Source organism: Ailuropoda melanoleuca, chromosome 4, assembly GCF_002007445.2.
Source record: "Ailuropoda melanoleuca isolate Jingjing chromosome 4, ASM200744v2, whole genome shotgun sequence".
NCBI classification, from domain to species: Eukaryota; Metazoa; Chordata; class Mammalia; order Carnivora; family Ursidae; genus Ailuropoda; species Ailuropoda melanoleuca.
This window is the reverse complement of record NC_048221.1, coordinates 13,136,894-13,164,737: the sequence shown is the minus strand read 5'-3', so window position 1 is coordinate 13,164,737 and position 27,844 is coordinate 13,136,894. Positions and strand designations below refer to the sequence as shown.

The window sequence follows — 27,844 nt, the reverse complement described above, 5'->3', positions numbered from 1 at the left end:
TTTTTTTTTTTTAATCTTTTAAGTCTTCTTTCTTACTCAGCTTCAACACGTTCAGGGGCGAGGACAGGGTGGCTGGCAGAAGTTCATCCGGGACCGTAGGCCTCCGCGTGGGCTCCATGGGGCAGGTGTGGGCCAGGCTGGTCCCCCTCCTTCTGCTCCTGCTCCCAGGGCGAGGTGGTGAGTGCCCCACCCTGACACCATGGCTCTTCTTGCTGGGGGGCATGTGTGTGCAGGGCTGTGGACCTGGGTTCTGGGGTAGATTCCGTGTCTCTGTGCCTCAGGCTGTCCCTCTGTCGAATGGGAGACTGGCTTCTGGGGTCAAACTTGGGCACCTCTGCCCTGGTCTTGGCTTTGTCTTCTTTAGAAGGGGCCGAATCTCTGAATCTTTCCCACTCCCGGAGTTCTGTGAGAAATGCTAAGAAAAGGATGAGGAGGGGCGCCTGGGTGATTCAGTTGGTTGGGCGTCTGCCTTCAGCTCAAGTTATGATTCCAGGGTCCTGGGATCGAACCCCACATCAAGTCTCTCTGCTCGTTGGGGAGCCTGCTTCTCCCTCTCCCTCCGCCTGCCGCTCTGCCTGCTTGTGCTCTCTCTCTCTGTCAAATAAATAAATAAATCTTTAAAAAAAAGAAAAAGAAAAGGATAAGGAAAAAGTATGTGTATAATTGATATACATGATAATTGATTACGTTTATAGTCTATATTGTATTATTATATTAAATATGCGCACATACTCTCTCTCCATCTTGTGGAATCAGATGGGAAGGAGCCCAGAACCCTGCAGATGACTGGGTTTGAACTCTCATTCCAGCTCTGCTGTTGCTGCTGTGTGACCTCAGGTCACTACTTTGTCTCTCTGTGCCTCAGTTTCCCTCTCTGTAAACTGAGGATCAGCAAGGTTTCAGGGCCTTCAGGGGTCAGGCAGGGCTGGAGACCAGAGATGGGGAGGAGGACGGGGACCCTAGCCTGCTTGGAAGAGCAGCCCAAGAGGTTGATGAGTGAATGAATGAGCGGGTGGATGGCTGGGTTGATGGGTGGATGGATGGAAGGGTGGATGGATGGTTGGATAGCAGGACAGATGAAGGCATGCGCGCGCGATGGGTGGATGGGTGGAAGACTGGAGGTGTGAATGGATGGGAGGACGTTGGTGGGTGGGTCCATAGATGGGAGAGCGGATGGGTGGATGGGTGGTCCCTTGGCCAGTCCCCAGCCTGAACCCCTCCCTCATGCAGTGAAAGACTGGGAATGTCATTATCTCCTCATTGTCTTTGCAGCTGAAGCCTGCAGTACCGGTCAGTGCTGTTTTCAGGACCCGCCATATCCTGATGCAGACTCAGGTCTGGGACAGCTCCCCATTGTGGGGAGAGGTCATGCATGGTTCTGACTGATCCTTCCCCAGCAGCTCCTCCCTTAGCTCCCTCCCACCCACCTGAGATACTAGCCCACCGTCCACCTACTGTCAGACAGCCTACTATCCTGTCCTCACCAAGCTCGGGTGTCCTGGGGTACCCCACCAAGGGTCTGCCACCGAGCAGGCATTTCATCCATTCTTTTGTGCAAGAACTATTTACCGAGCGCCTACTGTGTGCAGACACAGTTCTAGGCATGAAAGAATCAGCTGCAAGCCCATCTGACATCCTGGGGTCACAGCCTAGTGTGGGAGGGGCACAGAGAGCATTCCACGATGTGCTATGAGAAGCCAGAGGAAGGTGGGGGTTGGAGGAGGGGACTGCTTCAGGTGGGCTGGTGGTCAAGGAGGTGACACTGAAGGAGAAACTAGAATGTCAAGACCTGGGGGAAAAGCATTTCGGGCAAATGGCACAGCGTGTGCAAAGGCCCTGAGGTGGGAGCGAGCCTGGTGTGTCTGAGGACTGGTGAAGAGGCTGGTGTGGCTGGAGCAGGGTGAGCAGGGGAGAAGACAGGAGACAGGAGCAAAGGGCACAGGGAGGGTGCTGGGAGTGGGCTGGGGCTGAGGTTGACACGGGATTACTTAAATGTCACAAAGAGTCATCCTGAGCACGCGTCAGCAAGGAGGGCCCCCTCCCCACTTTTGGTCCATTCTCAAACCCCTGGGATCTCCTCCAGGCTCGGCTTCAGGCCCCAGGGACCTGAACTGCTACCGGATAGTCAGCGCTGGTTATGAATGCTCCTGGCAGTATGAGGGCCCCACGGCTGGGGTCAGCCACTTCCTGAGGTGCTGGTGAGGACCCTGCCCCCGTCCCCAAACCCTCACACATCATCCCACACTTGCTCCTGCCCCCATGCCCCTGCTCTCAGAGGTGTGATCTCAGCAGGGTCCTTGCTCTTCCTGGAGGCTCAGTGTCTCATGTGAGAAGCGGAGGGGGGGCTCTTTGGCGGGGAGGGTGGTGGTCAGTGTAAGTGGGCATTGAGGTTGGGTGGCTATTAGGGCCCCTTTAGTCCTTTCTTCCTCTTCACCTGCTCACTCCTTTGTCCATCCTTCTACCCATTCATTCGTTTCTTCCTTCTGCCTGTGGCAACCCATCTTGCAAGATTCTGGGGTCCCCCAAACCCCTCAGCTGATCTCCATAGAGTCCCCAGGCTGGGGGGGGGCCCAAGGGCAGAAGAAGATGCTGGGATGTGACGCGCACCATCTGCTGGGGCCGCTGAGCCACCCTGCGGGTCCCTAGGACCCCAAACTCAGCACCAACACTCCCTTCGTGCAGCCTCCGGAATGGGCCCTGCTGCTACTTTGCCGCGGGCTCGGCCACCAGCCTGCAGTTCTCTGACCAGGACGGCGTAGCCGTGCTCCAGACTGTCAGGCTCTGGGTGGAATCTCGAGCCAAGAACCGGACGCACAGGTCGCCTGAGATCGAACTGAGCCTTCATAGCACAGGTCAGCGCCCTGTTCTCCTCCTCCTCCCTGCTGCCCCTTCCTCACCCAGAGAAGCCTCTGGTCCCTGAGCCTGGACCTGCGGGGATGTGGGCCGGGGGCCTGATAATGCCAACAATGTCCACATAGAACACTGTTGTGGGACATGGCAGAGTTTTTCATGATCCGCCCACCAATCCCCAGCTGCTGGATACTTAGCTTGCTTCTGGTATCTCCCTGAAACCGTAAACCTGCTAGGACCTTGTTGGGTTTTTAGTATCTGTTTTCACGACACAACCACATGCATTTAACATCTAGTATTTACTGTGTGCTAGGCTGAGTCACAGGGGACATGGGCGAGGCCAACAAAGTGTGCAGCTCTGGGCTGTGTGAGGAGAGGGAGGAACCTGCCTCGGGCACAAAATTATAACGAGGTGCCAAAAAACTCAGTAGTCAGTACAAATAATTCTATAAAGCAATATTTTAAAAAATCAAAATTAATGCCCAAAAATCCATGATGAACAAAATATCAAATTTTAAGATGAAGACAGGCTCTGATGGTGTTTTTGTACAACCTTGTCTTTCTTGCCTCCCTGGTGCCCAGATTCAAGAGAGAGTGATGAACAGGAATGATTATTACATATGATGAGATCCTACAAGGAGGTCAAGGAGGCCTCCAGCTCAAGCTGAGCCCAGAAAGATAAAAAGGATCCAACAAGAATAAAGTGAAGAGAAGTGTGTTCCAGGCAGAGGGCATAAGGGCACAGCAAGTGCAAAGGCCCTGAGGTAGAATCAGGCGTGGTACGACCAAGATGCAGAAAGAATGATAGATGTTTCTCTTCAGGCCAGTGTCTAAAAAATTAGTAAGATTACCCTAATAGTCCTCTAAAAAAATAGATTCAATTAATTATCCTCTTGTCAGCAACTCACAAAAGTGCCCGTCTCACCATAGTGTTGCTATAAGGAGTGTCAATATTTTAAAGATTTAAAGCCTCTAAGGATCCTAGGTATGAGTTTTGAATCTTTGATCCATAGAATCCCAGGCTTAGATGGAACCTGTAAGGATTTCCCTGACGCACATCCTGGGGGCTCAGTCAGTTACCCTGGGCTGGGGAGGGGGGCAGATTTTCTGAAATTTTCAGGACCAATAACTCACACCTATGCTGGCTCCCCTCCCCAACCCCCATCTCTGCTTCCAGTTAAATATGATCCTCCGCAAGCCGGAGACATCACCGTGTCGGAGTCCGCAGGGAAGGTGCTCTTGAAGTGGGAGACCCCAGCCCGCCAGGAGGGCGCCGAGGTCCAGTTCCGGTACCGGACACCTGGCAGCCTGTGGAAGTTGGTGAGTTTATTCCCCAGGTCAAGAGACAACACAGGCCTCTCTTTGGGGAACTTCACCTCCAAATCAGTTTCACCATCTCTACATCCATCACCCCTCCTGCCTGGCCTCCACTCTTGCCCTGTATGTAGCCTCTGGAGTCTCTTTGACACTCAGATCTCATCATGACCTCCTTTGCTCACGCACCCTCCATAGCTCCTTATTACCTTCAGGGGGGCATCCTTTCCTCAGCTGGCCCCAGGTACCCTCACTCACCTCGTGGTTCCTCTGGTCCCCTCTGAATGGCTGTCATTCTCTGCCCACGCCCTGCATTTCCAGACCCTGCCTTTGCCCATGTAGTCTCCCCTATCTTCACGCCTTCTTCTCCATCTGAGCAGATGAGAATCCAGTTGATCTTCAGGGTCCAGCTCAAGGGCCGCCTCTCTAGGAAGTTGCTCTTCCACTCCCTCCCTTCCTTCCTTCCTCCCTTCCTCCCTCCTTCTTCCCTTCCTTCCTCCCTCCTTCCCGTCTTTTTTTTTTTTTTAGATGTAATTGACATACAACGTTATATTGGTTTCAGGTGTACAACATGATTATTTGGCATTTGTATATATTGTGAGATGATCACAATTAGTCTAGTTACCATCCATCACCACATGAAGTACAAACCCTTTGTCTTGTAAGAAGTTTTAAGATCTACTCGCCAGGAACTTGCATGTGCATCATACAGGATTATGAACTATAGTCACCATGCGGTACATGGCATCCCCAGGATTTATTTATCTTGTACCTGAAGTTTGTGCCTTTTGACCCCACCCCCTGCGTCTGGGGACCGCCAGTCTGTTTTCCGTGTCTATGATTTCCATTTTGTTTTGCTTTAGATCCTGTGTGTGAACGATCCTATGGTATTTGTCTTTCTCTGATTTATTTCACTTAGCATAATGCCCTCGGGGACCGTCCATATTGTCACACATAGCAGGGTTTCCTTCTTTAACAGCTGAATAATATTCCATTGTATATATACACACACCACACGTTCTTTTCCCATTCATCCGCCCACGAACGGACACTGAGGTTGCTTCCGTATCTTGGCTGTCATACATGATGCGGCAGTAAACACGGGAGCAGATATATCTTGAGTTAGTGTCATTTCCTTCAGATAAAAACCCAGAAGTGGAATGGCTAGATCATATTGTAGTCCTTTTTTTTTTTTTTAAGATTTTATTTATTATTTATTTGACAGAGAGAGAGAGCAGAAGCAGGGGGAGCGGTAGGCAGAGGGAGAGGGAGAAGCGGGCTCCTGATGCGGGGCTCAATTCCAGGACCCCGGGATCATGAAGGCAGATCCTTAACCGACTGAGCCACCCAGGCGCCCCCGTCTTGTATCTTTTTGATGATAGTCGTTCTAACTGAGGCGCTATCTCGTTGTGGTTTTGATTTGCACTCCCCTCATGATTAGTGATGTTGAACACGGTTCACCTACCTGTTGGCCATCTGTATGTCCTCTGCCGACCTTCATTCATTCTGCAGCTACTTTCTGCTGCCCCCTCTGTTGCCCCCACGCAGAGCAGGCGGGGCCTGCAAGAAACCTCAGCCCTCGCTTAGGCCCCAAGAAGCCCCTAGATGGGGAGAGACAGGGACCTCCAGCCTCTGAATTGTGGCATCTCCTCCTCCCTCAGACTGGGAGCATCTTGAAAGCCAGGGAGCCGTCCCAGCGTCAGCCCCATCTTCCTCCCGGTGTCGGGCCCCCCTGAGCCTCAGGGACCCCATCAGCTGAATGGGATCAGTCAGAGGCAGGTGATACGGGACCCCTGCTGGGGAGGGGCATCTCTCTCTGCTTTATTTCCAGCCCCCTAAGCACACTCTACAGCAGACCCTCATCCCCCCCACACACACCCTTTGCAGAGGATGGAACTGAAGTTCAGGGTGTTGGGGAACCTCTCCACATCACCCAGGGCGCGTGGGGCCGGCTGGGTCCTAAACCCGACTCTCCTGACCCCCACACCGCTGACATACAGGTTTTCCCTCCTAAAAGAATGTTTGTAGGAAAGGACAGAATAATAATTTTGCCTCCTAAAATCTTTTAAGCAAACGTTTACTTTGGGAATAATCTTAGATTTTCAGAAAAGTTACAAGGAAGTAGCCAGCTCCCCGAGAAAGGCCCCCCAGCTTCCCCACGTGCGAACGTCTTACGTTCTTGAGTGCGTCTGTTCACACCTGAGATGAGCACTGGCACGTTGCTAGGCACGAAACTACAGAGGTTGTTCAGATAGCACCCATTTTTCCGTGACTGTCCTTTTTTTTTTTTTTTTTTGAAACAAATGTCCCCTTTCTGTTTCTGGATCTAATGCAAGCTTCCACATTGCCCTTAGAATAATTGTTTAAAATGGTAAAAGGGGCGCCTGGGTGGCGCAGTCGTTAAGTGCCTGCCTTCGGCTCAGGGCGTGATCCCGGTGTTGTGGGATCGAGCCCCACATCAGGCTCCTGCTGGGAGCCTGCTTCTTCCTCTCCCACTCCCCCTGCTTGTGTTCCCTCTCTCACTGGCTGTCTCTCTCTGTGTCAAATAAATAAATAAAATCTTTTAAAAAATAAGATAAAATGGTAAAAGAGCGAATATTTTTTTCAACGGCAAAAGGTAAAACTGTGTATACATATATATGATCTGGTCCTAGGGCGACTGCAGACATCGAGAGGACCCTGGCTTCGGTGAGAATAATAGTACCAACAACAGCTGCAGCATGCTAGCATTCATTGAGCGCCCACTGTGTGCCAGGCCCAGAGCTAAATTCTTTGTATGCTTGCTCGCCCACTCTGTAGTTCAGCATTGGATTATTCCCATTTCGCAGGTGAGGAAACAGCCTTGGGGGTGAGAAGCCATTGATCAGGGTCACATCCCAATGGGTGGCCTTACCTCGACTCCGACCTAGGGCAGGGGTAAGCGTGGGAAATCTTGAGGCCCCCAAGAGAACAGGGCCTGGCCTATTCCCACTGTGGCACACAGTTGGCACTCAATAAGTGTATGAAGCCTAAGATGAGTGCCATGCCCCGGGCACCCCCAGGTGTGGGACAGCCCTTCAGCTTGATGTTTGGCCTATTTCCCCGCCAGAGGCCTGCCTCTGCCCTCGGCAGATGGATGCAGCCCAGGAATTCCAGCTACGCCGGAGGCGACTCTGGCAGGAAGCCCCAGGAAACCCCTGGAGCAACTGGAGCAGCCCCGTGTGTGTTCCCCCTGGTGAGAGCACTCAGAGCCAGAAGAACCACGGCAGGCATTAGAAGTACAGCAGTGGGTATTAGAAATAAGGTGGCGGGGGTTAAAAAGAAGGCAGTGGGAGAAATGAGTGGAAATTAGTAAAAGGTGGCAGGACAGGGCGCCTGGGTGGCTCAGTCGGTGAGGTGTCTGCCTTCGGCTCAGGTCATGATCTCAGGGTCCTGGGATCAAGCGCCGTGTCGGGCTCCCTGGTCAGCAGGGGGTCTGTTTCTCCCTCTCCCTCTGCTCCTGCCCCGTCGTCCTCCTACCCCCCAACCCCACTCATGCACTCTCTCTCTCTCTTTCAAATCCATCAATAAAATCTTAAAAAAAAAAAAAAAAGGTGGCAGGCGGTTACAAAGTTTCACTTTGTAAAATGTGCAGAACCCAGAATCTAAAAAGAAATATTTTCCAGTCTTTCTCTCCTTCCAACGTGTCCAGTCAGTTTTGCTCCTTTAAAGACACACAGGGGGCGATGCCTGGGTGGCTCAGTCAGTGAGGCATCTGCCTTCGGCTCAGGTCATGATCTCAGGGATCAAGTCCCGCCTGGGGCTCCCTACTCAGCGGGGAGCCTGCGTCTCCCTCTGCCTGATGCTCCCCCTGCTTGTGTGCTCGCTCTCACTCTCTGACAAATAAATAAATAAAATCTTAAAAAAAAAAACAAACAATAAAGCCACACAGGGAGTTGATGGGGGGAAATGGCTGTGTCATGAAGAAGGAGTTTCTCAAAAGACACAGGAAGCTGGAGCTTGGGCCGCTCCGGAGTGGGGATGTGGCCCAAGAGGGAAGGAAGGGCGAGGGGACTCAACATTTGCCCCTGGCCTTGTGACCTGGGGTCTCCTCCTGCCCCCGGTGCGTTATCTGCTGGGAAACAACTCCAGGAGTGATTGTCAGACTTTAAAACAAACGTTGTAGTGGAAAGTGCATGATATGAAATGTACCATCGTAACTCTCTTAACATGCAGGGCTGTTCTGTTTTTGTTTTTGTTTTTGAAGACCTTATTTATTTATTTATTTATTTATTTGAGAGAGAGCGTGTGTCCACACAGGGGGAGGGGCAGAAGGAGAGGGAGAGAGAGAATCTCAAGCAGACTCCCCATTGAGCCCGGAGCCCGATCCCATGACCCCAAGACCGTGACCTGAGCTGAAACCCAGAGTCCAACGCCTAACCGCCTGAGCCACCCAGGGGCCTCTACAGTACACAGTTTCATGGCGTTTATTGTCATAGACTAGATCTCCATGTTTCCTATTTTGAAAACTATTTAACAACCCAAGGGAATCCTGTGTTTCAAGGGAGGGAAGGAAAAGGTGCCGGGTCCTTGGGCAGGGTCTGCGGAAGGTGGAGAGCCAGGGGCCACCCCCAGCATCGCTGTCTTGCCGTCCCATTGCAGAACATCTTCCACAGCCCACCTTGACGCTCTCAGCGGAGGCGCTCCGGCCAGATGGGAAGAGGCAGGTGACCCTGCACGGGAAGGTAATGGGTCGTAGCAGGGCCGTGGGGTGGCCTGGGTTGTGGAGAAGGAGACAAGAGCCTGGAGTCGGGGTGTGCAAATGGGATACAGTGAGGGAAGAGGCATGGAGGTGGCAAGGACTCCAAGGACTGTGGGTTTAACTCTGCAGGTAATGGGGAGCAATGGAGGGTGTGTGAGCAGAGGAGGGATATGATTGGGTTCAGGTGTTCACAGACTTCCCCTGCTTGCCGTGGGGGGAACAGATTGTGAGACACTAGGATGGAAGCAGGCAGGCCAGGGTCGACCATGTTGGTCTGGGTGGGAGACAATTTCTTTGAAGTCCCCCAAGCAACCCATTAAGAGCAGTCTAATTAACCCCCATTTTACAGAGAAGGAAACTGAAGCACAGAGGGAAAATCTCTTGCCCAAGTCAGGGGCAAAACCACCAAATGCTTCACCCACTGGCTTTACCGTAACGAACTTGGCCGGGGCCCTAATGGGCTGGCACAGTAAGGCGGCAGTAAAGCTTCACTTCCTGCCTTTCCTCTCATTTGAATTCCCTTTCTTAGGAAAAGTTTCCAGGCTTGAGGTAACTGGGTCCAGAGACGGAAAAAACATTTTTTTCCCTGACTCTCAGTGGGTTTTGCCAAATTATTCCCCCCCCAAACCAACACGCACTGGCCGTGAATGCCTATTTCCCAGCAGCCTCGCCAGCACCGAGGGTTTTTTTGTTTTGTTTTGGTTTGGTTTGGTTTGTTTATTTAAAAAAAAAAAAAAACAACTTTTAGCTCATGTCACAGACTGTGGTCAATGGATGAGTCCGTTCGGGGGCTGCAGCCTGATGTTGGCTCACGGGGATGATGACCATGTTCAGTTCTCCACAAACCATCTCTCACATTCACGACAGCTGCCCCGGCTTGAGCTTCCAGAAGGCTGCCTCGGGTCCAACTCTGGCGGGGAGGTGACCTACCGCGCCCGCCTGCACATGCTATCCTGCACATGTAAGACCAAGTCCACTGAGACCTTTCAGCTGAGGAAACCTCTCGACCTCTCTGGTGCAGCCTATGACCTGGCCATCATCTCCCGGAACCGCTTCGGCCGCAGCCCCAGCCAGACATGGCACATTCCTGCCCAAACCCACACCCACACAGGTGCCTCTGGCCAGGGAGGGCTGCGGGAGGGCTGCGGGAGGGCCGCTCAGAGCTGAGCACCTGCTCTGAGCCTCTGCCAGACTAGGGCGAGGCAGGTGAAACACCAAAATCGAGCAGGTGTCTAATTTAGAAATGTGTCAAAATCACTAATTAAGGTACATGTTGTTAGAATGCCATATTTTAAAAAACTCTAGCTGGCAAACTACAGCCCAGGCCAACCACCCGTCTTTGTAAATAAAATTTTCTGGGACCATGGCAGGGATCAGGGTGTGGTGAGTGAGGCAGGATGGCGCAAGTACACGATTGAGCCTATCTTCACTTAAAATCTTGATCTTTGTTCGTTATGTGTATGTAGAGACATGATTAAAGATGTACATATATTTATCCAAATGTAGAAAAAAATCAAGATTTATATTTATGTGTACATGCATGTGAATACCTCTACGTATGTTATTGAGGTGAAATTCACATGGCAGCATTAACCACTTTCGTAGGTGGTGTTTCGGGCACTCACAACGATGGGCAACCATCACCTCCATCTAGTTCCAGAACATTTCTATCATCCCTAAAAGGAGACCCCATGCCCATCAGCAGTCACCACCACCACCCCCGTCCCTTATCCCCAGGTCCTGGCACCCACTACTCTGCTTTCTGTCTCTATGGATTTGGCCGTCCTGGACATTCCATATACATGGGATCACACACCATGTGGCCTCTTGTGACCGGCTTCTCTCACCCAGAGTCACGTGTTTGAGGTTCCCCCATGTCGTAGCGTATGTCAGGGCTTCACTTCCTTTTCGTGGCTGAGTCATATTCCACTGTGTGGACGGACCACATGGTGTTTATCTGTTTATCCGTTAATGAACATTTGGGCTGTTTCCGCATTTGGTGATTACCAAGAGTGCTCATGGCATATTTTTGCATTCATTTTTGGTTTCTTAAAAAACATTGCTTCGAAACGGTGTGTATCTTGATGACTGAGTTCTTTGGAGACTCCAGTTTTGTGCCTGTTGTGTGCCCCACTCAGCTCACCCTGGTCCTGGGCCCACCGAGCGCCCAGCCGTACTGTGAGGACAGGGCTGGTACAGTGATGTCCGTTTCAGAGATGAGACAGCTGAGGTTCAGCGAGGTGAAGCCCCCTGCCACGGTGGCACAGCTGCGAGTCTGTCAGCTCACGGTCTGGTTTGGGTCGCCGTGTGCCCGTGGGTCAGTGGCTCTCCCTCTCTGAGCCTCAGCTTCTGTATTATTGGGGTGATCACAGTGCCACTTGGTCGCAGAGCGGCACCCGTGAAGCACTCAGCACCAGTCTGGCGCACGGAGCTGGCGCTCGATAAACGGTAGCTGTTGTCCCCGGAATCGGAAGCAGTGCCCGCCTCCTCGAGGTCGTTGCCCACGCCCGTGCTGGGGGAGCAGGAGAGAGGAGCCCTGGGGACCAAGTGGGTGTGGGCGGGAGGCCCATCCTGTACCACACCCACGTGCGTGGGGGGAGGCAGGTGGTGGGTGGCCGGGCATCTGCGAGAGCAGGAGATGCTCCCCAGGCTGGTGGGGGGGCTGGGAGTGCAGGGTGGGAGGAAGCAGTGCAGGCAGCACCGATGGTGGGCGTCTTGGCAGGGACTTCACAGTCAGACCAGGAGGAGACCTAATCATTCAAACCGCCCTTGCTAGCCTACCCCTGCCTCTGTGCCTGGCGCCCAGCCCGGCAGCCCCCAGGACTGAGGAGACAGAGCTGGGTACAGATACTCGCAGTCCTGGGGGGTTAGAATTTGGCGAGAGGGTGGGCTGGGGCTGCAGGAGCCTTGGACTTGGGCGGGGGAGGAGGGGGTCGGGGGGNGTGGCTCTCCCTCTCTGAGCCTCAGCTTCTGTATTATTGGGGTGATCACAGTGCCACTTGGTCGCAGAGCGGCACCCGTGAAGCACTCAGCACCAGTCTGGCGCACGGAGCTGGCGCTCGATAAACGGTAGCTGTTGTCCCCGGAATCGGAAGCAGTGCCCGCCTCCTCGAGGTCGTTGCCCACGCCCGTGCTGGGGGAGCAGGAGAGAGGAGCCCTGGGGACCAAGTGGGTGTGGGCGGGAGGCCCATCCTGTACCACACCCACGTGCGTGGGGGGAGGCAGGTGGTGGGTGGCCGGGCATCTGCGAGAGCAGGAGATGCTCCCCAGGCTGGTGGGGGGGCTGGGAGTGCAGGGTGGGAGGAAGCAGTGCAGGCAGCACCGATGGTGGGCGTCTTGGCAGGGACTTCACAGTCAGACCAGGAGGAGACCTAATCATTCAAACCGCCCTTGCTAGCCTACCCCTGCCTCTGTGCCTGGCGCCCAGCCCGGCAGCCCCCAGGACTGAGGAGACAGAGCTGGGTACAGATACTCGCAGTCCTGGGGGGTTAGAATTTGGCGAGAGGGTGGGCTGGGGAGGAGGGGGGTCGGGGGGAGGGGAGAGTGGAGGGCTGTTCTGATGTTCCTGTCTCATTTCCTTCCAGAACCAGGGGCTCTGAATATCAGTGTCGGAGCCAACGGGACCACCATGCACTGGCCAGCCCAGGCCAGGGCCAAGGCATATTGCATCGAGTGGCAGTCCCAGGGCCAGCATGGGAACCTTACCAACTGCACCCTGACTACGCCCCAGGATCAGGACCCCACTGGAATGGGTACCGTAACGTCAGTCACTCCTGCCTCTGCCCCTGCCTCCTCCCTTAGAGCCCCTGGTCAGCTCAAACCTCTAGAGGACGTGGATGTGAGGTGTCTGGGGCCCAGAGAGGTTTTGCTACTTGCCCAAGGTCACACAGAGGTGGGAACAGGCTGAGACTTGGACCCTCCCATCCACGCGGGTCTGAAGCCTCCTGCCAGGATCCTGAGGTGTCAGGGCTTATAGCCCCAGGGAGATTACACCCCAGTAGGTAATAAGTCTCACATCCCAGGGTGTTTGTTAAACAGTCACCTGTGCCAGAGAGGGTGGCAGCTTGCAAAATGCTGGTGGTGAATTAATGAGGCCTCTGGAGAGAAAGGGGGAACCTTCCAGCCCCCGGCAGCCTCTCACCCTCCCACTTCCTACCCTGGGCCTGGCCAGGGCCCCCAGCAACCTCAGGCTCAGCCTGGCCCTTGAGGGGTTCCTAGGCTGGGGAGACAGAGCTGTATCCAGACGCACCTGGCCCCGTAGAGTCTGGACCGGGATGCAGGTGGGGGATGGGCTGGGGGGGAAGAAGGAAGGGCTCCCAGAAGAGGGGGCAGTGGGGCAAGGGTTCTGAAGCATGAGTGGGAGTGCTCTAGGGGTTCCCGGCATGCGGCACAGCCAGTGCAAAGAGGCGGAGGCGACGATACAACCTATTTACTGGCCTGGGCCTTGCCAACCCTTCTAGCAACCCACAGCTGGAGCAGAGAATCTGGGGCAATGGAGCAGAAGGTGTGCTACCACATCACGATCTTTGCCTCTCCACGCCCGGAGAAGCCCACCTTGTGGTCCACGGTCTTGTCCACCTACCACTTTGGGGGCAATGGTGAGTAGCCCACGCCTGCAGGGTGGTCTCTCCGGGGGGCTTAGTGGTGGCCTCGGTGTCAGGAGGAGGGAACGAACACTTAGAGGCACTCACTCCGGGTCAGGCCTTGGCCAGAAAGCAGGCCCGCAGAAGTCTCAGGGGATCCCAAAGGTTCCCCCCTTCCCCCACGCTGAGTGGTATTGCCCCATTTTATAGATAAGAAAAGTGCGTCTCAGAGAGAGGCAGCGATGCGGCCCGAGTAGTGGAGCTGGGATTCGAACCCAGGCCGCTTAACTCTGTTGCCAAGGTTCCCTGGGTCTCTGGACAGCGCCAGGCTGGGCAGGCAAAGAATGTTCAGCCGGGGCTCTTGACATTGACCATGGCGACGGTGCTACTTGCAGCCTCGGGGGCCGGAAGCCCACAGCACGTGTTGGTGAAGAAGCTCAGCCGGGACTCCGTGTCTGTGGACTGGACGCCATCCGCGCTGAGCTCCTGCCCCGGGGTCCTGAAGGAGTACGTCGTGCGCTGCCAGGATGAGGAGGGCAACGTCGTGTCTGGTACGTGAGACAGCGGGGGCCCGGCCGGGAGAAGAAGGGGCCTGGGTTGGACGTCTGCCTTGCTAGGGGACCCTGAGCACCTCACTGGCTCTCTCCGGGCCTTGGTTTTCCCATCCCTAAAATAAGAGTGGTTCGACTCAAAGAGGCCGGACTGCCCTTTCCGGACCCCCAAGACGGCCTGGCGGGCAGCAGCTCACAATGGGCTCCGTGTATGGAGGGCGACTCGACTCCCATGGAGCAGGATGACGGTGTCCATTTCACAGATGGGGAAACTGAGGCCTGGAGAGGGACTCCTGCCCAAGGGTTAAGCAAGCCTGGATTGGGGCTCAGTCAGGTGCCCCTTCCCGCCCCTTGGGAGGGAAAGAAAGCAGAACACATAGGGCAAGTCTCACCAGCGCTGGAGTTTCCTGCTGTTTCACACACTGGGCCCCCCCCCCTCCATCTGGGGAACACAGTCTTTCAGATCTGGCTTCACCCACCCACCTCCTGAAGCAGCAGGCCAGGCCAGCAAGACCTGCCTCTTCGTGTCTCCGCCTTCTCACCAAGCACCCAGCACCCATCAAGGCAGGAATGCCGGGGAGGGATGCTGGGGGGACGCTCTGGCATCAGAGGCACAGAAATCCTGCCATCCGCTTGACCGCCCATCGTTTAGAGGGGGTAAAGGAGGCCAAGTGGGGTTCAGTGACTTATTCAGGATGTGACAGCTGGAAGCAGCCCCTTTACCGATTTGCCAAAAGTCTAAATGCTGACGATGAATGCACCAATGCCCATGTGCCAAACTGCCTAATTCCCCCTCCCCGTCTCCAGTTTCTTTTGAAGAATATTCCTCTTGAATATATGTATATACAAAGAATATAGACTTAGGGTTCTAGGAATTGTTTTCTTCTTGATAACAGCCAACAGCTGTATTCTCATTTTAAGGATTTTTATGGAGAGCTTTATGTGTTAAAGCCATCCAGTTCCATAGCATGTGCTGAGGTCCTACTGTGTGCTGAGGTTCTGGGGACACCGAGGGAGCATCATGGACGAAGTTAATGCTGATCTTGAGCCTAAAGACGGGAGGGAGGAGAGAGAGGAAACCATGGGGGATATCTGGGGAAAGGGTGAGCAAGGTAGGGGAGGCGGGGCTGCCAGTGCAAAGGCCCTGAGGTGCGAGTGAACCTGCTGTGTTTAGGGAGCTTGGAGGATGGGGCTGGGTGGGAGAGTGAGCAAAGAGCCAGCAGAGCTCAGAATTTTTTTTTTTAAGATTTTATTTATTTATTTATTTGACAGAGAGAGACAGCCAGCGAGAGAGGGAACACAAGCAGGGAGTAGGAGAGGAAGAAGCAGGCTCCTAGCGGAGGAGCCCGATGTGGGGCTCGATCCCAGAACCCCGGGATCACGCCCTGAGCCAAAGGCAGACGCTTAACGACTGCGCAACCCAGGCGCCCCAGAGGTCAGAATTTGAGAAAAAATAGCATCATTCACTAAATATTTTGGGGAAGAATATTCCTCCAAATAAACGGAGGTGAATGGATGCATTCAGTGCTCAGCAGGAGCGCCTGGCTGGCGTAGTTGGTTAAGCATCCGACCGTTGGTTTTGGCTCAGGTCGTGATCTCAGGGTCATGAAATCAAGCCCCGCATCAGGGTCCACGCTCAGCTCAGAATCTGCTTGAAATTCTCTCTCCTTCTGCCCATCCCACTCATGCTCTCTCTCTCTCTCTAAAATAAATAAATCTCAAAAAAAAAAAAAAAAGAGTTTTCAGCAAAATGTTCTCGAGTCCCCACTACCACTCCCAGGGTGTGGCCGCCCAGCCAGGACCCGGGCATCCCACCCCTGAGCCTGGCCTCCCGAGCCTGGGGACCCATGGCTGCCTCCCTCCTACAGAGCTGCCCGTGAAGCCCACGGAGACCCAGGTCACGCTAGGTGGCCTTCGGGCTGGCATAGCCTACACCGTGCAGGTTCGAGCAGACACGGCAACGCTGCGGGGCGCCTGGAGCCAGCCCCAGCTGTTCAGCACAGGTGAGTGGGAGGGCGGGGCCTAGTCCGTTCCCAGCATGCCCTGCCCCATCCCACGCAAGCAAGCAGCCCCGCCCCGGCCCTGCTCTCCATGCATCACCCTCAGGAGAAGGTCCCAGCCCACTCTACTCCCTCCTCCTTCTCGCGCAGTTTCCCCTCACGGAACTTCTCTCACACCCCATTGCCTTGCCCATGCAGGCCCCTCTGCCCGGGATGTTTGTTCTCCCCGCTAACTTCCATTCACCCTTAAAACTCAGCTCAAAAGTTTCCTTTTCCAGGAAGCCTTCCATGCTTTCCCCTTGGTGCCTCCCCCCCACCCCCGCCAGCTGTGATAATCTTTCTTTCCTGGCCTGACAACTTGGGAGTGGGTGAGGGTGTCTGGTGTCCAGGCTCTGCCTCCCCCAGCCTGGGGCCTCCAAGGGAAGGTCAGGGGGGCTGGGGGCCATTTATTGAATGACTGAATATGAATGAATGAGTGTCTCTCTTATCACAAAGATAAGGAGGTGGGGTGTGTGGCCGGAGGAGATTTGGAAACCAAATGATCCCTGTTCCTGCCACGGTCCCTGCCTGTTGCCCTTACAGTGCAGTCTGGTCTCAAGAGAACCAGTGAGGCTTGGCCTGGCGTGGGGTGGCAGGTGGGGAGCAACCACGTGGGCACGACCTGCGGGCATGTCCTGAGCCCTGTGCGCCAGGCCTTTATCCCGCAGACACGGGGCACGTGGGTTCCCTGGTCTCCTGCTTCATACATGAGGAACCAGGCACAGAGGGACCCACGACATGCCATGGTCAGCAGCGAGTTGATGGAGGGTCCAGCCCTCCCAACTCCCTTCCCGGTATGAGGCAGAAGGTGCCTCTCCCCCAACCCATCCTCTCCCACTCCCAGAAGTCCAGGTTTCCCGGTTGTTCGATTTGTCCATACTCCTTGCGTCTCTGGGGAGCTTCGCCAGCATCCTCCTCCTGGGCGTCCTTGGGTACCTCGGCCTGAACAGGTAACTTGCCCCATCTCCCCCAAGATAATCTGTAATAGCAATAGCGATCATGGTAACTGCTCACACCAAGTTGGTCTTTGTACCCAGTTTGCAGATGAGGAAACTGAGGCCCAGAGAGTCAGGCCCAAGGTATCCAGCAGTGGGGGCAGAGCTGGGATTTGAACCCAGGTCTGTCAGAGTCCCGCACGCCCCCAACTACAATCCACATCCATTCTCCCTTTATAACCTAGTGGAGCGGAAAGAGTAAGTCAGAACAATTAAACAGTAAGAAGAGGAAGAAAACACTGCTCCTCTGACCAGCTTCCTTCTCTCCCCAGGGCTGCACGGCACCTGTGTCCGCCCCTGCCCACACCCTGTGCCAGCACTGTGGTCGAGTTCCCTAGCAGCCAGGGGAAGCAGGTAAGGGCTCCTTTTCTGATTTAAAGTCCTATTTATTGGGTCTATACTCTGGGCCAGGGCTCTACAGAGTAATAGCCATGCATTAACTCATTTGATTCTCCCCTAACCACTGACATAGGCGCTCCAAAAACCTGTCCTATTGCACAGATAGACAAGCAGAGGCCCAGAGAGGAACCTCCCGTGGGTCATTTCCTAGCAGTAGAAACAACTCAGAGTAGCTTCAACAAAAAGGGAACCTGATGGGGTTGGGGGGGGGAGTTCCCCAGATGGTGGCCTTCAGGCATGGCTAGGTCTAGGAATCCAGAGACTGGGCCTCCATTTGTCTGGACTGCTATTCTGCTTTCAGGCTTCCCTCCTGCTCAGCCTCGGCTTTTCCCCAGTGGAAGAAGGGTGTCCATTTTCCCCATTCACTTTAGCAAGTCTCAGGGCCATCACCTGTAGGCCTAGCACAGGTCACGTGCTCATACCTGAGCCTCTTGCTGGAATCAGGGGCTAGAGTGCTCTGATTGGCTGGGCCAGGTCACATGTCCATCACTCAAATTGCGGTGGGGCCAGTGCCCAGCCACATCAACAGCGAGAAGAGAAGGAATAATTTCCCAAAGAGAAATGGTGTGTGTGTGTGGGGGGCTTCCTAAAAGGGTCTGAATGGGGGTCATTGAGGCAGATCTAATCCTCATATTAGTCTCAGGATTTTAGGGAATTAAGCCAGCAGGAATCTGATCTGCCCCCTACGTGGATGGAAAATAGGGCCCTGCCCATAACCTTGGCACCACCCTTTCTATCTAGGCTTGGCAGTGGGCAAGCCCGGCAGACTTCCCGGAGGAGGTGTCCCCGAAAGAGGCCTTGGTGGTGAACATGTCCTGGGAAAAAGGTGAGGGAACTGACCTGGACACACCTGTGCATCTCAAGAGGACACAGCTACTTCGGGGCGCTCCTGAGCTGGCCTTGGACGCAGAGCTACCCTTGGAGGACAGGAGACAGGTGCAAGGCCACCCTGAGGCTCGGGCTCTGGGGCCCGGCAGGCAGGATGGTCTGGAGGGCAACCCTGCCCAGGTGACTGGACTCTTGCTGCCCTCGGGGGACCTAATACAGACCCCCATATTCAGTGGCCCTTTGCACATGGGCCTGGAGGCCTAAGGAAGAGAGAGGGGAGAGTCGGCCTCGTCCTTCAGGCAGGAAGAAGGAAGGCGGCTGGTTATTAAGCAAACATTGCATACCCAGCCGGTTCGTCTAGACACTCACATGATGTCCTGATTCCCCATAACCACCTCGAGAGGTACATGGCTATTCAATTTTACAGATATGACCACTGAGGCGCAGAGAGAGCAAGTGGCTAGCCTGAAAGCCACCCAGCACCGGCAGGAGTCAAACCTGGGCGGAGTGCCGCAGACCCCATTTCGCCCACTGAGGCTCCAAGGCCACGCCCCCCCCAGCACAGGTCCTGTGGTGGGAACCCTGGGAACCACCAAGAAAAGGAACCTGCCAAACCCCAGGACACCCATGGGGAAGGGACAGAACTTTTCAGGGTAGAATAGATTGGAGGGGACCCAAAAGGGGCTCATGCTGATCCTAGAACCATAGGCTGGATGTTGTGTCCCAGGAGCACTTGATGGGGAGTCTGGGCACAGAGTTTCTGCTGCACTGCGGGGTCCAGGCTCGGAGAAGGATCTAGTCGTGGGAAAACAAGGGGGCCCCTAAGCATTCTGAGGGAGGTGATGGCCCCTCTTCGGCCTCAGTCTCCTCCCCTGTAGAATGGGGGTGAGGATAATATTGAACTCGCAGGTCTGTCGAGGGGGGTCTACGGCTTAATAAATGAGCCTTCTATTAACTTTCCCCTGGCTGAAGCCTGCACGTCCAGTTCAAAATCCCCCAGCAGCGGAATTCATTCATTCATGCCACACGCATTTATTCATCTCTCCGCCAGGAGCACCCTGTCTGGGGGAGACAGAACTGGCTGATCACTCGGAACTCTGCAAAGTCAGGACTGGGCAAGGGGAGACACGGCCCGAGGGGGAGCGGGATTTGGTCTCCCTCCTCCACAGGAGCCTTGGATCTTTCCCCCAGCTCCGCCCCTCTTAGGGGTCGATCTGCCCTCCGCCTAGGGCTTAGGTCGGGAATTGGGGTTCCCCCTCTCTCCTGACACCAAACGCCCCACAGCAGGAACGCGTGTCCCCCCTTCACACCCTGAATCTGCGCTCTTCCTGTCCCCTCCCACCCCGAGCTCCTCCCATTGTTAAACGAGTTGTCTCGGATTCCCTCCGTGGCCACCAGGTGGCAACAGCAGCACGTGTCTCCCAGGCCTAGAGAGGGTGCGGGGGCACCCCCCCCCACGCCAGCCCGCTACGAAGTTTGCAAAACAGACTTTTCCGGTTTTAAGTGGGGGCGGGAGGGGGAGGGGTGAAGATTAGACCCCAGATCTACTGAATTTTGTGGCGCAAGGACCCGAAGCCTCTGGGTGAGACCTGTCTGGCCCCGTAAGCTGGGAGACTAGAGGCCCAGGCCCCACCCCTTTGGGGGGCCCCAGTTTCCCATATATGCATCTAGATGGGGAAACTGAAGCACTTGGCCCCAGTGCTCTAACCACGAGTGACTGGTCACTGTTCCGCGCATGCTCCCTCCCTTGAATTTGCCACCTCAAGGCTGGGCAGGCCTTTCCCTGTGAATCAGTTCTCATTCTTTGGTGGCAGGACCAAGTGGGCAGCCAGGAAGGGATGCTGGGTCAGCAGCCTCTTAAAAAAGACCCGAATGACCTGAGCCCCTGGCTCAGAACTACCCCCTCAAGTCCAGGACCCCACACCCACCCCTACAGCTCCTGTGAAACCTCCAGGAAGCTAAAAGCCCCCATGTGGGCTGCCGGAGTCCTGGGCCCACACAGAACAACAGAACCCTGTTCGGTGGCCCCTGGAGTTAACAAACCCACATGTAGGTACAGCCCCGTGGGTCCAAGGAGTAGGAGATAGACATTCATTGAGCGCCATCTGGAACTCTTGGTGTTGTGAATGGGGAAGACGGAGACCTTGGTTCCACTGGGGGGAAAGCTGAAACTGCCTTGGGAGAGAAGCTTTCAGGGAGGACAGCAGCCCAGACAGATGGCTCCCTAGTCCCTGGATCCAGCCATGCCTGAAGTCCTCCATCTTGGGAGATAGATATAGATAGATATAGATATACAGATACACACACATACATATATGTATATATAATATACATGTGTGTATATATGTATATATATTGTGTGTATATATGTGTGTGTGTATTTTTTTTTTCTTCCTCCCATCAGATTCCCTTTTTGTTGAAGCCACTTTGAGTTGTTTCTGCTGCTAGGAAATGACCCGTAGGAGTTACCTCTCTGGGTCTCTGTTTGCTTGTCTATATAATAGGAAGGGGTTCAGAGCACTGGTTTGGGGTCCCTACTTCAATGGGTTGGTCAACCCTGCTTAGCAGAGCCCTGGCCCCGTGATTATTGAGCACCTGCTGTGTACTCATGACTCCAGGGCCCTCTGAATGTCCCTACCTCGGCTCCTCTCAGAAGCTCCAGCAGTCAGGACTCTAGGAGTAGACCCCATCTCACATCTTTATTCATTCCTTGATTCGTGAAGTCAGCGTTGAGCGCCTACTATATGCCGTCATGAGGGACTTGGGGTGGGGTAGGGGAAGGCGGACGCTTATCTAATCACAACACAGGGAGTTACAATAACCCGGAGAGAGTGATGAGCGAAAGTGTGAAGAACAGTGGGTAAAAGAGGGCTTCCCGGAAGGGGTGATACCAGAGTTAAGATGGTGAGGGGAGGCCAGCAAAACGAGAGAGCAAAGGCCCTGAGGCAGGTGTCGCTGATGGGGGAGTGGGTGAGCCGGGGGGNGGGGGGGGGGGGGGGGGGGGGGGGGGGGGGGGGGGGATGATAGAGGTCACTGCCTACTGGGGCCTAGGGGTTTTATTCCTAGGCTGGCGGGGGTATGTCCTGGAGCAGGATTGTTGAGACCCAGTTTGTGAGTTGTTCAAGGATTCTTCCTGCTGCTGTTCAGAGGAGCTGGTGACTCAGCCCTGCTGGCCTCAGTGTTCTGGTCTGTGAAATGGATAAGGTGACCTCTCCAGAGGTGAGAGGTGTCCCCTTCTCACTCCCTCTCCTCTGTCTCTGTCTCTCTTGGTCTGACTTCCTTTCACCATGGCTTCCGCCATGAGTCGGGAAGCATGTCTCCATCAGAAAGATAGGCTGCCTCAGTTTACCTCCCCAGATACCTCCCTCCTCTATTTCTCCAATGGCCTCTGGGCTTGGTCAGAAAGAGACGTCGGCTCTGTCTCTGCCCTCGAGCCAGGATGGGGCTGGGGTATCACTGGCCTCCGGGAACCCTGGGCAGCGGGAGATGACACAGGACAGCCCCGGCCTGGCCCTCACACGTACCTGCCTCCGCCCTGCCCCTCACTGTGCGCCTTTGTTCATTCCTCCTTTTTTGTTTTTCCCTGTTTTTTTTTTTTGTTTGTTTGGTTTTTAGAAGTGTCCAGATACCATACAAAGCTCCTTTGCAAAGTGAACTATTCTGTAGCGTTGGACCACCTTTTTCTGATTCCAGAACATTTTTACCACCTCCAAAGGAAACCCTTTGGCCATGAGCAGTCCCTCCCCATCCCACCTCACCCAACCCCTGGCAACCACCAACGTGCTGTCTCTCTGGATGGGCCTGCTGGGACGTTTCCTATCCGTGGGATCATGCAGCCCGTGGCCTTTTGGGTCTGTTGTTTTGGGGAAGAAACAGCAGCATGTTTTTGTTTTGTTTTGTTTTGTTTTTAAAGATTTTATTTATTTATTTATTTGACAGAGATAGAGACAGCCAGCGAGAGAGGGAACACAAGCAGGGGGAGTGGGAGAGGAAGAAGCAGGCTCACAGCAGAGGAGCCTGACGTGGGACGCCGGGATCACGCCCTGAGCCGAAGGCAGACGCTTAACCGCTGTGCCACCCAGGCGCCCCAGCAGCATGTTTTTGAAGTTCATGCATGTTGTAGCATGAATCAGAACCTCTTTCCTTTTTATGGATGAATAATATTCCACGGCGTGGATGGGTCGCTCTTTTATTTCTTCATTCATTCCCGGATGGCATCCCGGTGGGGTCCCCCTTCTGGCGACTGTGAGCAGGGCTGCTGTGAACGTGGTCTGTAGGCGCTGCCAGGTTCCCATCTGCAATGTGTGGGGTTTCCCATTTCCCCACATCCTCATCAATACCAGTTATTTCCCATTGGCGGGGAGGGGAGCCGTCCTAGGGAGAGGCGGGGTCTCACTGTGGTTTCATCTGCATTGCCCTGAGGACTGTTGGCCTTGAGCACTGTTGCCCATTCGTACATCTTGGGAGAAATCTCTATTTGGACCCTTTCCTTATGTTTCATCGGGTTATTTATCTTTGTATTATTGGGTCCTAAGCTTTCTTTCTATGGTCTGGATATTGATCCCTTGTCGGATAGATTTGTGAATCTTTTCCCCCCGCTCTGTGAGTTTCCTTTTCACTGACTTTAAGAGTGTCTTTTGTAGGAAAAAAAATTTTTTTTTAATTTGATGGAGACTAATTTACACGTTCCTTTGATTGTTTGGGATTCGGTGTCCTATCTAAGAATGCTCCCGGTCTTTGCGCACCTCTCCCATCCCCCTGCCCCCAGCGCCTCCCTCTGGTCCAGCCCGCAACCCCCCTCCCCCGCACTGGCGTTGGGACATCTGCGCCCTAGTCCCCTAACCGGGAGGCCTCTCGGGCAGGCGCCCGGCCGCCTCCATCAATGTTTAATAACGAACGGAGCGCACGGAACCTTGGCACCGACGCGGGAAACCCTGCCCGGAGCCACCCGCCCCTTGGCGCCCCCTGTGGCCACGCGTGGGGGCCGCGACCCCGCTGGGCCCCGCGACACCGCTGGGCCCCACTGTCTAGGTGGACCAAGCAAGCACCGGGTGGGGAGGGGGACGGCGCACACACACACCCACACACCCACACACCCCGTGATGGGTCGAGGGCGTGGGTCGCGCCCCGAGTCCTCCCCACCCTGGGCCCGAGCTGCTCCTGGCTCCCCGCCCGCCCTGGGCTGACCCTGCCGGCGGGAACCGCCTGCTACTGCGCGCAGGGCCGCTCCTGCCGAAACCAAAACACCCAGGAGGGAAGAAAAACACTCCGGGAGGGCTGGTGGGGGAAGGGGGCAGTCGCGGATGTGCCTTCGGGTTGGGGGCTGGGGGGGTGTCTCACGGATAATCCGGGGCTGCCCTGGCTCTGCCCCCCCACAGCCGGCTGTGCAGCCCCGGGGCTCTCTGAGCCTCAGTTTCTCCATTGGTGAAATGGGGGTAGTGAGTCCTCCTTGGGGGTGGGGAGCGGAGGAGAGGGAGCAAGGTGAAGTTGTCGCTAACATTGTCCACGATAATATTCAAGTCATGGTTTGTGGGTGCCTGGGTGGCTCAGTCGGCGGCAAAGCGTCTGCCTTCCGCTCAGGTCCTGATCCCAGGGTCTGGGTATCAAGCCCCGCAAGGGGCTCTTTGTTGGGGCTGGAGGGGGGGGGAGTCTGCTTCTCTCTCTCACTCTCCCTCTGTGCTCCCTTTCTATCTCAAATAAATAAATAAAATAAAATAAAATAAAACCAAACCAAACCCATGGTTTGCTCAAGAGCACATAGAGATTTTAATTCTCCGCTGTGGTCCAGGGGACAGGGGGCTGATCCTGAGCCCCCAGCTTCCTGTGGATTTGCAGGGGGTGGCGGGTTGTGTCTCCCTGACTGCACTCCCCTCTATTCTTCCCATTTCTCTCCCTTTCTCTCTCCTCATCACTCTCACTCCCTGTCTCTCTCTACTTCTGTCTCTCCCTCAAGCCTGCCTGAGGATCTCCCAGACTATCCCTGTGCCAGCGGGGGGTTGGGGGGGTGTCAGTCTAGGCATCTCCAGAAAGCCCAGTCCTAAGTTTCCCGCATCTGTCCCCAGGGTGACCTCGGGGGCGGCTCCAGGAAGCCCAGAGGCCCTCACCTGCTGTCCAGAAGACCCAGACTGCATAAAAATTCCTCTCAAGGGGCGCCTGGGTGGCAGAGCGGTTAAGCGTCTGCCTTCGGCTCAGGGCGTGATCCCGGCGTTATGGGATCGAGCCCCACGTCAGGCTCCTCTGCTATGAGCCTGCTTCTTCCTCTCCCACTCCCCCTGCTTGTGTTCCCTCTCTCGCTGGCTGTGTCTATCTCTGTCTTATAAATAAATAAAAAATCTTAAAAAAAAAATTCCTCTCAAACCTCGGAAACCCAGCAGCTCAGCATCCAGTCTCACCACACAGCCACACACACACACACACACACACACACACACACCTCCCCGTGGCCACATTTTTAAGTGGGGAAACTGAGGCCTGTATCACGAAGAGTCTCATCCAGAGCCTCCAGGCCCAGGGGCATCACTGGTCACTCTGGTCCAGCCACCAGGCTCGGTGGCTTCAGACTGCCCTCCAGTCTGCTGTCCCCTGGGTCTGCCCCATAAATAGTCATTGCAAATGCTTCCACCCAGGGAAGGCTGGGCAGTGACACTCTCACCTCCCCGAGCTGGTTTCTCAGTGGCTATGGTCTGGCGGGTGGCCCAAGTCACGTCCTTGGTGCCAGCCACGAGTCGTGGCTGGAGGCAGGGTCTGAGGTGGAGCCTCTGGCCTGGGAAGCGCCTCATTGGCCCCTCTCCCTGCCTTTCATCCTAACTGTGCGGGTGGGGGCGCAGGAAGGGGGTCTCAGGCTGAGGGTCCCTTCTTTAGGAAGCCCCCAGCTCTGGGTACCTCCTTCTGGCCTACATGCTACAGAACTGGGAGTATCCAGGCCTGAACCCTCCCAACCTGGGATCTTGGACTTCTCCCTGCACAAGGCAGGGATCTGAAGGTGGCTAAGATTGAACGGAAGAGTGAACAATCCTAGAAGCACTGGCGTGGAAGGCCATGCAGATTGAAACCTGAATTCCTAGCACACGGGGGGCTCCCACTCCAGCCCCCATCTGAAGCCAGGTACTAAATAATACATTCTAGACTGGGACATTTGATGCTTCTCCCCGCCCCCCCACCCCCAGGCGTCCCAACAATAGGGTCCCGAGCCTGATGTCCTGAGTTCGAATCCCTCCTCTGCCACTCATCAACCTGCATGGCCATTCTGTCTCTTTGGGCCTCAGTTTCCCCTTTTGTAAAATAGTGATCGTGCCCTGGTCTCCGAGTCGCTGAGGGGAGAAAATAAACCTGTATGAAGCTGGGTCAGGCCTATTGTCAAACATAAGTGGTGAGCGTCTGCCCTCCGACAAGACTGAAATTATAGAGAAAATCAGAGGTGGAAGGACAGTGTTTGTATCGGGAAGAGGCCGACTGCCCTGGTGAGTCAGCGGGAGGTCCCGAATCTCCCTTCCAGACCCTGGCCACCTCTTTACTGCCTGCTGTCCCTTTCAGCCTCTCTTTTACCTAGATCCCTCTGCTCCCAGATCCTCAGTTTACTTTCCTGTGATATGGGATCAAACAGACATCCTTGACTCTCTTCTCCATTCTCCAGCAAAACTGCTCCCAAATCTGACCCTTTCTTCCCACTTGGTCCAGCCCCGGTATCTATCCCTGGAACCAACACAGGCACTGCCTCCCTGGTCTCCTTGCTTCTGCTCTCAGCCCCCATAGAATCTTCCCTCCGTGGCAGCTGGAGTCAGACTTGTCCTTCCTTTCTCCAGAACCCTCTATGGCTCCCATGTCCCTTAAGGTAAAAGCCAAAATCCTCCTCCTAGCCACAGGACCCTGCTGGTCTTGCTGCTCTCACTTCCCAGCACCCCCCCCCCCACTCCCCAGGATGTTGCCAGAGGCTCTTAGGTGTCTTTGCAAGAAAGAATTCAAGGAGAGACCAGACATAACGGTGGAGTGGGGCAAGAAGGAACATATAATTAAGAGCGAAAGTACACTCTCTGAGATGTGAGAGAGGCGAGCTCAAGGGAGAGCTGTTGGGCCTGGGGTTTGGCTCTGTATCTTTTATTGACAGTTGCTAACTAAGGGGTGGGATATTTACTTCTCGGGGAGGAGAGCTTTGGGGAGCAGGATTTTGCGCTTTTTTTCTTTTTCTTTTGTCTTGGGCCTGTCTAGTTCGATCCGGCTTTTTGTGGCTTTGTTTTGGAGAGCCGCCAGGACAGACCTCTGACTTTCCAGATAGCTGACCGTGACTCACCCTTTACTGGCCTCCAGGCATCCTGTTAAAGCCTAACTAGCTGCCTCCTCTCACACAACCCGCTAGGTCCACGTTGACCTCCTAGAAACTCCTCCATGTCAGGCACACTCCTGCCCCAGGGCCTTTGCACAGGCTGTGCCTCTGCCTGGGACAGGCTTCCCCAAGACACCTACATGTCTCCAGCACCTCCTTCGTTCAGGTCTCAGCTCCGATGTCCGCCCACGTTGCCTTTCTTTTTCTCTTGCCATCAGGACCCTGTGTTTTGTTCACAGGCATGTGAAACCAATGCACTTAATCACTGTGTTCAGAAACAACCACATTCATAATAAGAGTCATTTACCAGGCGCTTACTGTGTGCCAGGCCCTGGGCTGGGCGCTGGGGACACAGCTGAGGACAATTGAGACCTAGCCCTGCCCTGGTGGGACATATGGCCTGGGGGCAGGGAGGGAGATGGACAGAATGAATAAAATAGGACACGTGGCCAGATGCGGCAGAGAGAAGGTCTTTCCCAATCAGACCTCCTGGAAGAGGTGGCATTGAGGCCCGAGCCCCAAGATGAGAATGAGCATAGGGAGATGATGGGGGGAGGGACAACAAGCCTGGACTCATGGCCCCTGGGGGCCACGGGGAGGGGGTTGCTCTTCACCTTCAGAGAAACGGGGCACCCTGAAAGGTCTTGAGGTAGGTGATAGGATTTGATTCATGTTTCCCAAAGGAAAGAGCAGCTGTGTGGGTCTCACCAATTCACAGATAGGGAAACTGAGGCTCAGGGAGGTGAAGCCATTTACCCAGCATCCCCAATCCAGTATCTCCAAACAGAAGCCTGCAAATCCCTCCCTTCCACCCACCCAGTGCTGCCCAGTTGCAGGTGGGTAAACTGAGGCACAAAGGTGCCCTCACTTCCTAAGGTCCCCGAGGAACACAGTCAGCCCTCCTTCACTCCCCTTGCCCCTCCCCATGCAGCCTTACTGGGGAAATTTTCTCACAGGGAGGAAACAGCAGCGGCTGTTTTCACAAGTGGGTGGCCAAAGCCTCAGTCCCAGTTTCGGTTTGCAAATAGCGTCTGGTTCCAACCGCCTGCCCGCCCGCCCAGCTGCCGCAGCCACAGCCCGCGGAGGCTTGCAGCGCCACGGTCTGTGTGCGAAATCTGAACAACCTGTCCCCTCTGCGGAGGCAGGGCAACCTGGGACCCAGGGGGGAGCGGCGGTCAGGGGTCTGTGGCCCACGTGGGCGGTGGAGCCAGGGACCTGGGAGTGCATGGAGCACTCCTCCCCACC

The 27,844-nt window shown here is 54.9% G+C and overlaps 1 protein-coding gene across 9 annotated transcripts in view; it reads left to right on the top strand.

Annotated features, from left to right (window-relative positions):
- The window catches only part of IL12RB1 (interleukin 12 receptor subunit beta 1), a 31,739-nt gene continuing 3,895 nt past the window's right edge, over positions 1-27,844 (top strand). Inside the window, exons 1-17 of one of the 9 annotated variants that reach the window (XM_034658058.1) lie at positions 1-177; positions 1,273-1,335; positions 2,084-2,198; positions 2,683-2,852; positions 4,028-4,170; positions 6,819-6,852; positions 7,253-7,378; positions 8,785-8,867; positions 9,752-9,995; positions 12,469-12,636; positions 13,345-13,482; positions 13,863-14,018; positions 15,887-16,021; positions 16,902-17,007; positions 17,325-17,406; positions 18,193-18,277; positions 21,895-22,212. In XM_034658058.1, coding sequence (XP_034513949.1) covers positions 117-177; positions 1,273-1,335; positions 2,084-2,198; positions 2,683-2,852; positions 4,028-4,170; positions 6,819-6,852; positions 7,253-7,378; positions 8,785-8,867; positions 9,752-9,995; positions 12,469-12,636; positions 13,345-13,482; positions 13,863-14,018; positions 15,887-16,021; positions 16,902-17,007; positions 17,325-17,406; positions 18,193-18,277; positions 21,895-22,190 — 2,205 coding nt within the window. In that variant the 5' untranslated portion in view covers positions 1-116 and the 3' untranslated portion in view covers positions 22,191-22,212. The other 8 variants (XM_034658059.1, XM_034658064.1, XM_034658061.1 and 5 more) reach the window with 8 other exon arrangements.